Raw genomic sequence first — 16,702 nt, 5'->3', positions numbered from 1 at the left:
CAGTGACCTCCGGGAATGGGGGATGACCTGACACCTGGGCGGCAGCACAGACTGCTGTTCTGGAGGCAATGGGCTTGAATCTGGGGAGCCCTTTCATGAGGGTGGGGGAAACCAAGCAGCAACCAGGGGAATCTCCCACTCTGTTTGCAGACAGGCTGTGGACTGTCTATGTGGAGGCATGCGGGGTTTCCGCGGCTAGACAGAATTTAGGGGAGAGAACAGCCCACTGGCTAAAGACCCTAGTAGCCAACTGTCTCCCTAATGTTAGGGCAAAAGCCGAACACTGGTTTGACCCGCAGACCCCGGCCCTTAATGAGGCAGAGGTCCTTAGGAAACTCACCCTCGCATATCGCAATGGGGAGAGGAGTGAGGAAAAGCCCCTTAAGGGTAAGGTGCATGAAATCGCGCCAGCACCCCCTAAGAGAGAGTGGAAGCATGAGGGCACCCGGACCTCCGACAAGAAACCGGTATGCTACGGGTGTGGTAAGGCCGGGCATTTCAAGAGGGAGTGTGAGAACCCTAGCAAGGAGGAGAGGGCTCCCGTAGTAGAGAGTCAGACCCCAGCGGCAGGAGCAGCTGCCCCGGAAACCATCGATTTAAAAAAACTTTTAGCCTTTTTGCAGAGCCTAGCAGCTGGGTCGGGACAGGTGGCAATGGCAACGGGCCAGGACCTGCCCGCACCCACACCACAAGAACCCGTATGACTACCCAGGGAGCAGCCTCAGGAAAAAGGGAGCGCAGGGGTAGTTCTAGCCCCAGACCCTGGTCCGGTCCAGGTGCAGGGTCCCATTCTGGAGGCTGCCTCAGCGGCTATTGGCAGTTTAAATCCCTTAAGGTGGGACCCATGCGAACGCCACATCAGTCAATTTAAATTGTTCCACCCCATAAGGGCAAGAGCAAGTTGGGGGGAAGACTGGGGGTGGTAGTGGAGAAACCCCCCGTAGAATTAACGACGGTGGGGGAGGTCCCTGACTCCACGGTCACACAACCGGTGACAAGGTGCTGTCCCGAAGGGGCAGTCCCAAAGAAACCGACAGTGCTGCAAGCACCCAGCCCAGGGACAGTAACAATCCCCAAGCCCCTGCCTGTGGGTCAGGTGGCCTGCCTTAGTATAGAGGCTAGGGAGGCAGAGGAGAGGGAGGTATCACCTTGGGCGTGGGAACCATCCAGGGGACGAAGGAGCAATTGAGTCTCTAAGCCCCCAGTAAGATGGTCCCCAGTAGAAGGGAACAGTGAGGGATGTAGGACATTATCCAGTGCTGCCACAGGTAGCCCAGTCTCCGGAGGGAGCAGAAAGGGATCCCCGAACCCCTTTGGGGAAGGAGAGGCAAGGGGCAGTCCGGACCCCCGGGAGGGGGCGGTCAGGCCCAAGCCGTTGGTCCAAACAGGTGAACAGCCACAGTATAGCGGGGACCAGTTTTAATCTGGCCACCCGGAGACGGGTGGCATTGTATATAGCATTCCCCCCCTGTTACTTCTAATTAGTGTTTAGTGGTGTGTGGGTTGTTTAGGATCGTGGGATCACAGAAGCGCATAATGCAGTAATATTTGAATGAGCAGCAGGCACTAGGACCCTGGTGGAGCCGGGCTGTGGACACAGAACCACAGACAGGCTGTGGCAATTTCATGTTGATTTCCCAACTTCAAAGCGGGAGCTGCTGCTGCCGCTGGATAGAAGCCATGCACTTTAAGGTAGGTATTTCTGTAGAGGCAAGGATGTGTTTTGTCTGTTTTACAGATGGGGCACCCGACGATGTGGAGCTTGCTGATGATCTTGGCGATGGTGGGACCGGGAGAACTCCGCAGAGGCGAGACAGAAGAGTCCTTCGTCTATGGGTGCTCTGGCGCCAGAGCCCCTCTTGTCACTTCTTCCTTGTAGCTCCTGGGTGGGGGGGGGGGGTTTGGAAGTATCCATACACTTACCCAGCTCAGCAGGCCAAGCCTGCTGGGAAATTTGGTTATGTTCCAGTCTCTGGGTTTTACTCTTGAACAGTCCAAAAAGGGCCGAATTGCCCGAAAACCTTACACCTGGGAGTGTTTGATGGGGACAGTGTAGAGGGAGCTTCACTCTGTATCTAACCCCGTGCTGTACCTGTCCTGGGAGTGTTTGATGGCGACAGTGTAGAGGGAGCTTTATTCTGTATCTAACCCCGTGCTGTACCTGTCCTGGGAGTGTTTGATGGGGACAGTGCAGAGGGAGCTTTACTCTGTATCTAACCCCGTGCTGTACCTGTCCTGGGAGTGTTTGATGGCGACAGTGTAGAGGGAGCTTAACTCTGTATCTAACCCCGTGCTGTACCTGTCCTGGGAGTGTTTGATGGGGACAGTGAAAACGGAGCTTTACTCTGTATCTAACCCCGTGCTGTACCTGTCCTGGGAGTGTTTGATGGGGACAGTGTAGAGGGAGATTTATCTGTATCTAACCCCGTGCTGTACCTGCCCTGAGAGTGTTTGATGGGGACAGTGTAGAGGGAGCTTTACTCTGTATCTAACTCCGTGCTGTGCCTGTCCTGGGAGTGTTTGATGGGGACAGTGTAGAGGGAGCTTTCCTCTGTATCTAACCCCGTGCTGTACCAGTCCTGGGAGTGTTTGATGGGGACAGTGTAGAGGGAGCTTTACTCTGTATCTAACCCCGTGCTGTACCTGTCCTGGGAGTGTTTGATGGGGACAGTGTAGAGGGAGCTTTACTCTGTATCTAACCCCGTGCTGTACCTGTCCTGGGATTGTTTGATGGGGACAGTGTAGAGGAAGCTTTACTCTGTATCTAACCCCGTGCTGTACCTGTCCTGGGAGTGTTTGATGGGGACAGTGTCGATGGAGCTTTACTCTGTATCTAACCCCGTGCTGTACCTGCCCTGAGAGTGTTTGATGGGGACAGTGTAGAGGGAGCTTTACTCTGTATCTAACTCCGTGCTGTGCCTGTCCTGGGAGTGTTTGATGGGGACAGTGTAGAGGGAGCTTTATTCTGTATCTAACCCCGTGCTGTACCTGTCCTGGGAGTGTTTGATGGGGACAGTGTGGAGAGAGCTTTACTCTGTATCTAACCCCGTGCTGTACCTGCCCTGAGAGTGTTTGATGGGGACAGTGTAGAGGGAGCTTTACTCTGTATCTAACTCCGTGCTGTGCCTGTCCTGGGAGTGTTTGATGGGGACAGTGTAGAGGGAGCTTTATTCTGTATCTAACCCCGTGCTGTACCAGTCCTGGGAGTGTTTGATGGGGACAGTGTAGAGGGAGCTTTACTCTGTATCTAACCCCGTGCTGTACCTGTCCTGGGAGTGTTTGATGGGGACAGTGTAGAGGGAGCTTTACTCTGTATCTAACCCCGTGCTGTACCTGTCCTGGGATTGTTTGATGGGGACAGTGTAGAGGAAGCTTTACTCTGTATCTAACCCCGTGCTGTACCTGTCCTGGGAGTGTTTGATGGGGACAGTGTGGAGAGAGCTTTACTCTGTATCTAACCCCGTGCTGTACCTGTCCTGTCTAAGGTTTTCGGGCAAATCGGCCCTTTTTGGACTGTTCATGAGTAAAACCCAGAGACCGGAACATAACCAAATTTGCCAGCAGGCTTGGCCTGCTGAGCTGGGTAGGTGTATGAATACTTCCAACCCCCCCCCCCCCCCCCCCCCCCCCAGGAGCTACATGGAAGAAGGAGCCAGACAACTAGATAAGATTAAAACACAGACAAAGGGGCATGGTAATACAAATGGGCCTGCCTGCAAGGAGGACAATGGGATGGTCATAGCCCCATGCAGATGTAAATGACTTTGCCTCCACCAGAGCAGAATCCAATCAACACCCCATCAACACAGCGAGGTGAGAATAGCAGCGATCTCCGAAGTAGATGGAAGACTTTGAAAATCTTCACAAGGAAGCTCAACTTCGTTATCTCAAAGAGCAGACTGTCTGGGCTTAGTATATTGCGCTGGAAAAGCCCCGGAAAGATAAATGGTAGAAAAACCCAAGTTGGAGGCGGACCTGGGGGAGGTACTCCAACCTTGACAGAAGCCACCGGCAGGAACTCACTGGGTGGAGGGGGCGGAGTCGGCGCCAAATTCAAATCGGGACAGGTCTGCCTGGCTGGAAGGAGCGGACCTGCGAGGAAAACCCGGAAGCGAACAGGCCTGCCCGGCTCAAAGGGGGCGGGACCAGCGGGAACTTTAAACCTTACCGATTCAATGCAAAAGGGGCTGGCCGAACACAGGAAAAACCCAGGTAAAATAATATAAAAGGGGCTGTGTTTCGATTGAGGGTCTGTTGGCTTGACCTCTCCACCTTCGACTTGACCTCTCGCAGCCTGTGACCATAAGTACCCTGCAGCAGCTTGCGAAACTCCCTTGACTTTGATAGTGGTTGAGGCTTTGGGGCAGGGGGCTTGATTTGTGTTTTGTGCCATTGCTAAAATTGTGTAACAATAAGATTTTACGTTATGTCCGTTATAGTACTTCCTGAATAGACTTAGTTTGTGTTAGAGCTTAAGATTTTATTATAATTTCTTCTGTTTGATGATTTTGACCTGGGTTTTGCAATAAACCTCGATTTGCTGATAATTGGAGTCGTTTAAATTCTTCAATCTCTCACCAGCGATCTCTGACCAAGTCATTGTTAAGATATTCCTCACCTTAATTCCGGGGTCGAGAATCTAGGGTCATCTTGAACGATTCGAACCCGTTCACTCAGGACAGGCTGCTGGTTAGGTAATAAACAGCAGTGTCCTATTCTCTCTCTTGGGAAAGCTACTCCAGCAAAGTAGGAACCGGGTGGGTGTTGTACCACCGGCAAGAGAGAGAATCACCTGGGCATTGGTGGGGGTCTGGATATCTGTGTGATATAAGCCTCAGGCGTCCGGTTAGGGATAAACGGCAGGCTTGATTCAGTGCTCTCTTCCGTGGAGGTGTCCCAGTGCGGCATCCCCTGGTCTCTGAAGTTTCAGTGCCAGCTGGAGAGAGACACACACACATATACAAACCCCAGATATCGGCCCAGTAGTGGAGTAGCAGAGATGGCACCCTCTACAATGGCGACCGCGGCAGGAGCCCGGTGGTTTGGAGTATGTGACTTGGCAAAGGGGGTGAGGGAAAGAAGTAAAATGGAGGAGAGAATCTCCTCGTATATGTGACAAAAGGTCAACCTCACCAAACCTTGGGTCTCAGAATTAATCAATGCGGAGCGACCTGTAATGGCGGCGGCCGCATGGACAGAAAGTAAGGCACACAAAAGGCACTTGGAGAAGGCAGTGTGGCTGGTCTGCTTGTCCCAGCAGGTAGCCAAAACAGAGCGAAGGGTCGAAGAATTAGAGCAGGAGTTGGGAGAAGTTAGGGCCAGCGCAGGGGACAGCGCTAGTGCAGCGGAACGACTGCGGGAGGAATTGGCAGAAATAAAACAGGGCAGCCTACAGGAAAGCGAGTCTAACCGGTGCGAGAAGGAATATCTCCACTGCCAGATAGTGGAGGGTAAGACAAAGGAATGGAGGCTCCAGGAACTCTATGCTCGGAGTACAGAGCAGTATAGGAAGCTGGAGGGGAAGTTCCGGGACATCCAGGCAGCGTACCGAGTGGCTCGCGAGGAGGTAGGGGACTGTGCTCACGGGCCGTGTCAGGCACGGATAATGGAGTTGGAGGAGACCTTGTCCAAGGTCAGGGGACAGGTACACCTGGTAGGTCCAGGGGGGTTCCCAAGGGGCAAGGTGCTCCTCGCAGCGGATGATTCCCCGAAGGCCAAGGGGAATAGACCGCCTCCTGAGGCGCTGGGATTGTGTCCGGGTCCGCAGGGGGGGATCGGACTGCACGTTCAGGGGCAAGTCCAGGGGTGGTCAGCAGGGTACCCCCAGCTGGCGGCGTGCCCGCCTGGTTTCGTATGTGGGTCCCCATGGGATGGCGACAGACCGCTGCCTGGGATGCCGGTGATGGGGCCGGGTCAGCAGGTAGGGTTCGGACCGCCCGGTCAGGGGCAGGTCCAAGGGGGGTCAGTGGTGTATCCCCAGATAGCGGCGTCTCCTGTATGGGTAGTTAGCCCGGGGACAGGGGGGCTACCCAATGGGGCAGGAGAGCTGGACGCCGGGGAGGTGGAGGAGGAGGAACCCCAGGTAGGGCAGATGTGCCCTGTCAGGCAGAGAAGGTATGGTCCCCCAGCGGGGCTGGCAAATAGGGGACTGGTTGAGGGCGACATTATCATTCCTCATGGGGCATCCGCGCTCAGGGGGATGGTGGCCCACGTTCCCAGGCTAACTCCGAAAGGGGATCCGTCGCTTCATTTTATGGAGGTAGAGCAGGCAGCCAGCATTAATGACTGCGACGAGGGGGAGCGGGTGAGGAGGCTCCTGATGACCCTAGATGCACAGCTATGCAGGGCAGTGACCTCCGGGAATGGGGGACGACCTGACACCTGGGCGGCAGCACAGACTGCTGTTCTGGAGGCAATGGGCTTGAATCTGGGGAGCCCTTTCATGAGGGTGGGGGAAACCAAGCAGCAACCAGGGGAATCTCCCACTCTGTTTGCAGACAGGCTGTGGACTGTCTATGTGGAGGCATGCGGGGTTTCCGCGGCTAGACAGAATTTAGGGGAGAGAACAGCCCACTGGCTAAAGACCCTAGTAGCCAACTGTCTCCCTAATGTTAGGGCAAAAGCCGAACACTGGTTTGACCCGCAGACCCCGGCCCTTAATGAGGCAGAGGTCCTTAGGAAACTCACCCTCGCATATCGCAATGGGGAGAGGAGTGAGGAAAAGCCCCTTAAGGGTAAGGTGCATGAAATCGCGCCAGCACCCACTAAGAGAGAGTGGAAGCATGAGGGCACCCAGACCTCCGACAAGAAACCGGTATGCTACGGGTGTGGTAAGGCCGGGCATTTCAAGAGGGAGTGTGAGAACCCTAGCAAGGAGGAGAGGGCTCCCGTAGTAGAGAGTCAGACCCCGGCGGCAGGAGCAGCTGCCCCGGAAACCATCGATTTAAAAAAACTTTTAGCCTTTTTGCAGAGCCTAGCAGCTGGGTCGGGACAGGTGGCAATGGCAACGGGCCAGGACCTGCCCGCACCCACACCACAAGAACCCGTATGACTACCCAGGGAGCAGCCTCAGGAAAAAGGGAGCGCAGGGGTAGTTCTAGCCCCAGACCCTGGTCCGGTCCAGGTGCAGGGTCCCATTCTGGAGGCTGCCTCAGCGGCTATTGGCAGTTTAAATCCCTTAAGGTGGGACCCATGCGAACGCCACATCAGTCAATTTAAATTGTTCCACCCCATAAGGGCAAGAGCAAGTTGGGGGGAAGACTGGGGGTGGTAGTGGAGAAACCCCCCGTAGAATTAACGACGGTGGGGGAGGTCCCTGACTCCACGGTCACACAACCGGTGACAAGGTGCTGTCCCGAAGGGGCAGTCCCAAAGAAACCGACAGTGCTGCAAGCACCCAGCCCAGGGACAGTAACAATCCCCAAGCCCCTGCCTGTGGGTCAGGTGGCCTGCCTTAGTATAGAGGCTAGGGAGGCAGAGGAGAGGGAGGTATCACCTTGGGCGTGGGAACCATCCAGGGGACGAAGGAGCAATTGAGTCTCTAAGCCCCCAGTAAGATGGTCCCCAGTAGAAGGGAACAGTGAGGGATGAAGGACATTATCCAGTGCTGCCACAGGTAGCCCAGTCTCCGGAGGGAGCAGAAAGGGATCCCCGAACCCCTTTGGGGAAGGAGAGGCAAGGGGCAGTCCGGACCCCCGGGAGGGGGCGGTCAGGCCCAAGCCGTTGGTCCAAACAGGTGAACAGCCACAGTATAGCGGGGTCCAGTTTTAATTTGGCCACCCGGAGACGGGTGGCATTGTATATAGCATTCCCCCCCTGTTACTTCTAATTAGTGTTTAGTGGTGTGTGGGTTGTTTAGGATCGTGGGATCACAGAAGCGCATAATGCAGTAATATTTGAATGAGCAGCAGGCACTAGGACCCTGGTGGAGCCGGGCTGTGGACACAGAACCACAGACAGGCTGTGGCAATTTCATGTTGATTTCCCAACTTCAAAGCGGGAGCTGCTGCTGCCGCTGGATAGAAGCCATGCACTTTAAGGTAGGTATTTCTGTAGAGGCAAGGATGTGTTTTGTCTGTTTTACAGATGGGGCACCCGACGATGTGGAGCTTGCTGATGATCTTGGCGATGGTGGGACCGGGAGAACTCCGCAGAGGCGAGACAGAAGAGTCCTTCGTCTATGGGTGCTCTGGCGGCAGAGCCCCTCTTGTCACTTCTTCCTTGTAGCTCCTGGGGGGGGGGGGGGGGGGGGGGGTTTGGAAGTATCCATACACTTACCCAGCTCAGCAGGCCAAGCCTGCTGGGAAATTTGGTTATGTTCCAGTCTCTGGGTTTTACTCTTGAACAGTCCAAAAAGGGCCGAATTGCCCGAAAACCTTACACCTGGGAGTGTTTGATGGGGACAGTGTAGAGGGAGCTTTACTCTGTATCTAACCCCGTGCTGTACCTGTCCTGGGAGTGTTTGATGGGGACAGTGTAGAGGGAGCTTTACTCTGTATCTAACCCCGTGCTGTACCTGTCCTGGGAGTGTTTGATGGGGACAGTGCAGCGGGAGCTTTACTCTGTATCGAACCCCATGCTGTACCTGTCCTGGGAGTGTTTGATGGGGACAGTGTAGAGGGAGCTTTACTCTGTATTTAACCCCGTGCTGTACCTGTCCTGGGAGTGTTTGATGGGGGACAGTGTAGAGGGAGCTTTACTCTGTATCTAACTCCGTGTTGTACCAGTCCTGGGAGTGTTTGATGGGGACAGTGTAGAGGGAGCTTTACTCTGTATCTAACCCCGTGCTGTACCTGTCCTGGGAGTGTTTGATGGCGACAGTGTAGAGGGAGCTTTATTCTGTATCTAACACCGTGCTGTACCTGTCCTGGGAGTGTTTGATGGGGACAGTGCAGAGGGAGCTTTACTCTGTATCTAACCCCGTGCTGTACCTGTCCTGGGAGTGTTTGATGGGGACAATGTAGAGGGAGCTTTACTCTGCATCTAACCCCGTGCTGTACCTGTCCTGGGAGTGTTTGATGGGGACAGTGTAGAGGGAGCTTTACTCTGTATCTAACCCCGTGCTGTACCTGTCCTGGGAGTGTTTGATGGGGACAGTGTAGAGGGAGCTTTACTCTGTATCGAACCCCATGCTGTACCTGTCCTGGGAGTGTTTGATGGGGACAGTGTAGAGGGAGCTTTACTCTGTATCTAACCCCGTGCTGTACCTGTCCTGGGAGTGTTTGATGGCGACAGTGTAGAGGGAGCTTTATTCTGTATCTAACCCCGTGCTGTACCTGTCCTGGGAGTGTTTGATGGGGACAGTGCAGAGGGAGCTTTACTCTGTATCTAACCCCGTGCTGTACCTGTCCTGGGAGTGTTTGATGGGGACAATGTAGAGGGAGCTTTACTCTGTATCTAACCCCGTGCTGTACCTGTCCTGAGAGTGTTTGATGGGGACAGTGTAGAGGGAGCTTTACTCTGTATCTAACCCCGTGCTGTACCTGTCCTGGGAGTGTTTGATGGGGACAGTGCAGAGGGAGCTTTCCTCTGTATCTAACCCCGTGCTGTACCTGTCCTGGGAGTGTTTGATGGGGACAGTGCAGAGGGAGCTTTCCTCTGTATCTAACCCAGTGCTGCACCTGTCCTGGGAGTGTTTGATGGCGACAGTGTAGAAGGAGCTTTACTCTGTATCTAACCCCGTGCTGTCCCTGTCCTGAGAGTGTTTGATGGGGACAGTGTCGAGGGAGCTTTACTCTGTATCTAACACCGTGCTGTACCTGTCCTGGGAGTGTTTGATGGGGACAGTGTAGAGGGAGCTTTACTCTGTATCTAACCCCGTGCTGTACCTGTCCTGGGAGTGTTTGATGGGGACAGTGTCGAGGGAGCTTTACTCTGTATCTAACCCCGTGCTGTACCTGTCCTGGGAGTGTTTGATGGGGACAGTGTAGAGGGAGCTTTACTCTGGATCTAACCCCGTGCTGTACCTGTCCTGGGAGTGTTTGATGGGGACAGTGTAGAGGGAGCTTTACTCTGTATCTAACCCCGTGCTGTACCTGTCCTGGGAGTGTTTAATGGGTACAGTGTAGAGGGAGCTTTACTCTGTACCTAACCCCGTGCTGTACCTGTCCTGGGAGTGTTTGATGGGGACAGTGTCGAGGGAGCTTTACTCTGTATCTAACCCCGTGCTGTACCTGTCCTGGGAGTGTTTGATGGGGACAGTGTAGAGGGAGCTTTACTCTGTATCTAACCCCGTGCTGTACCTGCCCTGGGAGTGTTTGATGGGGACGGTGCAGATGGAGTTTCACTCTGTATCTTACCTGTGACATTGAGGATCAATGTTGCTTCTCCCAATCTGGCGTTGTTTTGACTGATTTCGCAGATCCACACTCCAGCTTCGTGCTTGGTGACCTTGATGAGGTTGATGGTGAGAGTGTTCTTTCCTTGTGCCAGGCCACCCTTACTGGACATGTTGCTGTGTCTCCACTGAATCTGGGTGGATGGGGACTGATGGGAGATCAGGCAACTGAGAGAGATGTTCGATCCGATGCTGATCGTTCCGGGCTCGCTGACACTCACTGGGAGAGATCAAGACCAGGGTCAAAAATATAGAAACGGATCTCACCAAAGTTCCGGTCGGCTATCTGTCTCTCCCAGTATGTCTCCATCTCTGTATGTCTCACTCTCTCTCTCTCTGTTTCTTTCTGGCTCTCTCTCTCTCTCTCTATTTCTCTGTCACTTTGTCTCTCTCACTCTCTGTCTGTCTCGCTCGGTCTCTCACTCTCTTTGTTTCTCTCTGTTTCTTTCCGTCTCTGTCTCTTTCTTTCTTGATCTGTCTCTCACTCTCTCTGTCTCTCTCTCACACTCTCTCTGTCTCTCTCACACTCTCTCTGTCTCTCTCACACTCTCTCTGTCTCTCTCACACTCCCTCTCTTTCCCAGTCCACCCTCCGCAGCCTCACCTTGGATCACGGTGACGCTCAGCTTGCGTGAGATGTTCCTGTTTTGGAGGTGCAGTTGGCAGATGTAATCTCCCCCGTCTCCCAGCGTGCGGACTGTGAGGACCACAGACATGTCGCTCTCACTCAGGTGCCTTGGCGTTCGGATGCGAGTGTTCTGGGGGCTCCGCCACATCCAGCCCTTGGTGCTGACATTCATTGATACCAGCTCGCTGACTCCTCGCAGCCAGGCCCCTTGCACGGGCCTGGTGCTGGGGAACCGGTTCAGGGTGCAGGGCAGGTGGGCACTGGAACCCACCGGGAGGCCGATCACACGCTCGACAGGATTGGTGAAGCCTTCGGAGAGACGGATAGAGGGTTAGGGAGAAGATTTCAGTGCTTGTGTCTGTCACAGAGAAAGAGAGAGTGTGAGAAAGAATCTGGGAGAGTATGTGTGTGTGAGAGAGAGTGTAAGTGAGTGTGTGTGAGAGTATGTGTGAGAGAGTGTAAGTGAGAGAGTGTGTGAGAGTATGTGTGCGAGAGTATGTGTGTGAGAGAGAGAGAGTGTGTGTGAGAGTATGTGTGTGAGAGTGTGTGTGTGAGAGTGAGAGAGAGAGTGTGTGTGAAAGTGTGTGTGAGAGTGTGTGTGTGAGTGTGTGTGTGAGTGTGTGAATGTGTGTGAGTGTGAGAGAGTGTGTGTGGGTGAAATAGTGTGTGTGGGTGAGAGAGTTTGTGTGCATGAGAGAGTGTTTTTGTGAGAGAGAGTGTGTGTGCGAGAGAAAGTTTAGGAGAGAGAGTGCGGGAGTGAGAATGTGGGAGAGAGAAAGTGTGTGTGGGAGAGAGCAAGAGTGCGTATGAGAAAAAGAGTGCGTGAAAGTGTGCATGAGAGGGAGTGTGCGTGAGAGAGAGAGTGCGGACGGGAGAGAGCGGGGGAGAGAGAGAATGCGGGAGAGAGAGAGTGAGTGCGGGAGAGAGAGAGAGTGAGTGTGGGAGAGAGAGAGTGAGTGTGGGAGAGAGAGAGTGAGTGCGGGAGAGAGAGAGTGAGTGCGGAGAGAGAGAGTGAGTGCGGAGAGAGAGAGAGTGAAAATGGGGGAGAGAGTGAGTACAGGAGAGAGAGAGTGAGTGCGGGAGAGAGAGAGAGTGAGTGCGGGAGAGAGAGTGAGTGCGGGAGAGAGACAGAGTGAGTGCGGGAGAGAGACAGAGTGAGTGCGGGAGAGAGACAGAGTGAGTGCGGGAGAGAGAGAGAGTGAATGCGGGAGAGAGAGAGAGAGAGTGAGTGCTGGAGAGAGAGAGTGAGTGCGGGAGAGAGAGAGAGTGCGGGAGAGAGAGAGAGTGCGGGAGAGAGAGTGTGGGTAGTATCAGGTATTGCGGGACCTGAGAGGCTGATGACCATTGGTTAGACCCAGGAGTCTACCATTGGCTGTATTACGTAGCTCCGCCCTGACAGGCGGAGTATAAGAAATGGTGCCGTCCCAGCAGCCTTCACTTTCTGTACCAAAGCTGCTGGGGAACAAGTTCTAGCAGATTAAAGCCTTCAGTTATGAAATCACTTCGTCTTGAGTGTAATTGATCGCGCATCAATTTAATCAACTAGACTTAAGCTGGAAGGATGGATCTCCGAATCGAAATGGAGTGCCTTCAACTCAGCCCCCACGCGGGGAACTCAGCTGCAATTTTTAAACACTGGCTGGCGTGCTTTAAAGGTTACCTCGAGACAGCCGGAGGTACCCCCTCAGAAGGAGAGAAAATGCACCTCCTGCGCTCAAGGGTCAGCCCTGGGATCTACCCCCTCATCGAGGAGGCGGAGGACTAGGATGCCGCGATCGAACTGTTAAAAGGACATTATATCCGCCCTGTAAATCAGGTCTACGCACGTCACTTGCTTGCAACTATACGGCAAAGCCCCGGGGAATCATTGGAGGATTTCTACCGGGCGTTACTGGTGCTGGGCCGAAACTGTGGCTGCCGGCAAGTTTCGGGGAGCGAGCACACGGAACTTTTAATCAGGGATGCCTTTGTAGCAGGTATGAGCTCCTCATACGCCGAAGACTCCGAGAAAAGGACACCCTGGGACTTAGAGAGGCACGGGCCCTGGCAGGGTCCATGGACGTAGCCTACCAAAATACGCAGTCCTATGCGCCCGATCGCACGGCGGCCCCCTGGGCTGCGTGGCACCCCGCAGCGGCAGCCCCACAGACCTTCCCCCTGACCCCGCAGGCCTGCGCTACAAGACGGCCCGCGAACGCCGCCGGGCCCCGCTCTTTCTTCTGCGGGCAGGCGAATCAACCCCGCCCGCGCTGCCCGGCCGCACAGCCGCCTGCAAAGGGTGCGGCAAGAAGGGCCACTTTGTGGGGGTCTGCCAGGCCCGTGCCATGGCCGTGGTCTCCAGCGGCTCCGGACATCCGCGTCAACCCTTCCTTCAGGCCCCGACCGGCCAGCACTCACCGCCACCCCCCTATTCTAGGGCCACGTGCGACCCACAGGCGTGGCCATCTTGCCCCCCCGGACACCACGTTGGACGGGTGGGCACTGCCATTTTGTCCATCACCGCCACCATCTTGTCCATCCCCAGCCACCATGTGCGACCCATGGGTGACGCCATCTTGGATGGGACCCCAGGCCCCCAGCACGGCCGACTACACGCTGCCCGATCAGAACTCGCAACTGCGTCATCTGGCCTCGGTGACACCTTGGACACTCACAGGGGCTACAACGATGGTCTTCATCAACGACCACGAGACGTCGTGCCTGATTGACTCTGGGATCACAGAAAGCTTTGTTCACCCCGACACGGTAAGGCGCTGTTCACTTGTTACCCACCCTGTAAACCAAAGGATCTCCCTGGCCTCCGGGTCACACATGGTGGAGATAAAGGGGTTCTGCCTAGTGAACCTCACTGTCCAAGGCAGGAGATTCAACAATTTCCACCTTTATGTCCTGCCGCACCTCTGCGCGGCTACACTCCTGGGGCTGGACTTCCAATGCCATTTGCAAAGCCTGACTTTTAAATTCGGTGGCTCTATACCCCCCCTTACTGTCTGCGGCCTCGCGACCCTTAAGGTCGACCCGCCTTCCCTGTTTGCGAACCTCACCCCGGATTGCAATCCCGTCGCCACCAGGAGCAGACGGTACAGTGCCCAGGACCGGATCTTTATCAGGTCAGAGGTCCAAAGGCTGCTGAGGGAAGGGGTCATCAAAGCGAGCAACAGTCCCTGGAGAGCTCAAGTAGCGGTCGTAAAGACCGGGGAGAAGCATAGGATGGTCATTGACTACAGCCAGACCATCAACAGGTTTACGCAGCTGGACGCGTACCCTCTCCCCCGTATAGCTGACCTGGTAAACAGGATCGCACAATACAAGGTCTTCTCCATGGTGGATCTCAAGTCCGCCTACCACCAGTTACCCCTCCGTAATAGTGACCGCAAGTACACTGCCTTCGAAGCAGATGGATGGCTCTACCAATTTTTAAGAGATCCCTTTGGTGTCACTAATGGGGTCTCGGTCTTCCACCGAGAGATGGACCGAATGGTTGACTGGTACGGCTTACGCGCAACGTTCCCGTATCTGGATAACGTTACCATCTGCGGCCACGACCAGCAGGACCATGACACCAACCTCCGGAAATTTCTCCAGACCGCGAAAATCCTGAACCTGACCTACAATAAGGATAAATGCGTATTTAGCACCGACCGCCTAGCCATTCTAGGCTATGTAGTGCAAAATGCAGTTATAGGCCCCAACCCTGATTGCATGCGCCCCCTCATGGAGTTCCCTCTCCCTCACTGCCCCAAGGCCCTGACGCGCTGCCTCGGGTTTTTCAGCTATTATGCACAGTGGGTCCCCAACTACTCAGACAAAGCCAAACCCCTAATCCTGTCCACAACCTTTCCCCTGTCGACGGAGGCCCGCCAGGCCTTCAGCCGCATCAAAGCAGACATTGCAAAGGCCACAATGCGCGCCATCGACGAGTCCCTCCCCTTCCAGGTCGAGAGCGATGCGTCCGACATGGCTCTGGCGGCCACCCTCAACCAAGCGGGCAGACCCGTGGCCTTCTTCTCCCGTACCCTCCATGCTTCAGAAATTCGCCATTCCTCGGTCGGAAAAGAGGCACAAGCCATAGTAGAAGCTGTGAGACATTGGAGGCATTACCTGGCCGGCAGGAGATTCACTCTCCTCACGGACCAACGGTCGGTTGCCTTCATGTTCAATAATGCACAGCGGGGCAAAATCAAAAACGACAAGATCTTGCGGTGGAGGATAGAACTCTCCACCTACAACTATGAGATCTTGTACCGTCCGGGGAAGCTAAACGAACCTCCTGATGCCCTGTCCCGGGGAAAAGTGGACCGCCGCCGAGCCCTCCATGAAGACCTCTGCCACCCGGGGGTCACTCGTTTCTTCCACTTCATCAAGACCCGTTCCGTTCTCCCTCTCAACCTGCCCGTTTCCCCGGGGGTTGTAACTGGTCGTCCTGCTCGAGGCGATGCCCCTGCTGATCAGGAATTGACGCAGTTCGTCGCTCATAAAGGAGGACCCCCTATCCCTGTGTATGTACGTGGGGAAACCGAACAGTGTAAAGATACCCTGGAGGGCCTTGATGACAGTGGTAGTGGTCATGTCTGGGCAGGGGATGGCGAATGGGAACCGGGAGTACTCGTCAATCACGTTCAGGAAATACATGTTGCGGTCGGTGGAGGGGAGGGGGCCTTTGAAATCCATGCTGAGGCGTTCAAAGGGACGGGAAGCGTTTATCAGGTGCGCTCTCTCTGGCCTGTAGAACTGCGGTTTGCGCAGATTTGGCAATTCCTGGTGACTGTCCTGAACTCCTCAATAGAGTAGGGCAGGTTGCGGGTCTTGACAAAATGGAAAAAGCGAGTGACCCCCGGGTGGCAGAGGTCCTCGTGGAGGGCTCAGAGGCGGTCCACTTGTGCAGTGGCACAAGTGCCGCGGGACAGGGCATCAGGATGCTCGTTTAGCTTCCCCGGACGGTACAAGATCTCGTAGTCGAAGGTGGAGAGTTCTATCCTCCACCGCAAGATCTTGTCGTTTTTAATCTTGCCCCGCTGTGCATTATGGAACATGAAAGCAACCGACCGTTGGTCCGTGAGGAGAGTGAATCTCCTGCCGGCCAGGTAATGCCTCCAATGTCTCACAGCTTCTACTATGGCTTGTGCCTCTTTTTCGACCGAGGAATGGCGTATTTCGGAAGCATGGAGGGTACGGGAGAAGAAGGCCATGGGCCTGCCCGCTTGGTTGAGGGTGGCCGCCAGAGCTACGTCGGATGCATCGCTCTCGACCTGGAAGCCGAGGGACTCGTCGATGGCGCGCATCGTGGCCTTTGCAATGTCTGCTTTGATGCGGCTGAAGGCCTGGCGGGCCTCCATCGACAGGGGGAAGGTTGTGGACTGGATTAGGGGTTTGGCTTTGTCTGAGTAGTTGGGGACCCACTGTGCATAATAGCTGAAGAACCGAGACTTCCGGGTGCGGCTATGCAGAGCTAGGTCGCATGTTCGGCAGCTCCCGCTTGGAACGGACTTTTGGGCTCTTTTACAAGGCCCCCACAGCATTTGTTTGACATTTCCCGGTGTGGGAAGAAGGCTGCAACATTCCCCCAGCAGTGTCCCCCAGAAATGGTATGTCTCTTGGTTACCAGATCCGGCAGAAACAGTAAAAGATTTGGCTGTAACTGCAGGATAAACAGGGCCTCTTCCAGCATGCAGGCGGGGGAAGGGCAAGCTTAAAGCTGCAAGCTGACCTGAGGGCCTTTGTCAAAGGTGAATTCTAGCA

At 54.9% G+C, this 16,702-nt stretch overlaps 1 protein-coding gene across 2 annotated transcripts in view; it reads right to left on the bottom strand.

Annotated features, from left to right (window-relative positions):
- LOC140392903 (lymphocyte activation gene 3 protein-like) overlaps nt 1-16,702 on the bottom strand; it is a 215,671-nt gene that overhangs the window by 105,053 nt on the left and 93,916 nt on the right. For both annotated transcript variants that reach the window (XM_072478673.1, XM_072478674.1), the window contains exons 5-6: nt 10,940-11,272; nt 10,299-10,556 (exon numbers count right to left, since the gene is read on the bottom strand). In XM_072478673.1, coding sequence (XP_072334774.1) covers nt 10,299-10,556; nt 10,940-11,272 — 591 coding nt within the window. The remainder of the gene's footprint in view (nt 1-10,298; nt 10,557-10,939; nt 11,273-16,702) is intronic.

This window comes from Scyliorhinus torazame, chromosome 16 (assembly GCF_047496885.1).
Source record: "Scyliorhinus torazame isolate Kashiwa2021f chromosome 16, sScyTor2.1, whole genome shotgun sequence".
In the NCBI taxonomy this organism is placed as follows: domain Eukaryota; kingdom Metazoa; phylum Chordata; class Chondrichthyes; order Carcharhiniformes; family Scyliorhinidae; genus Scyliorhinus; species Scyliorhinus torazame.
Note: the sequence above shows the minus strand (reverse complement) of the source record. Positions and strands in the feature narration are given on the sequence as shown.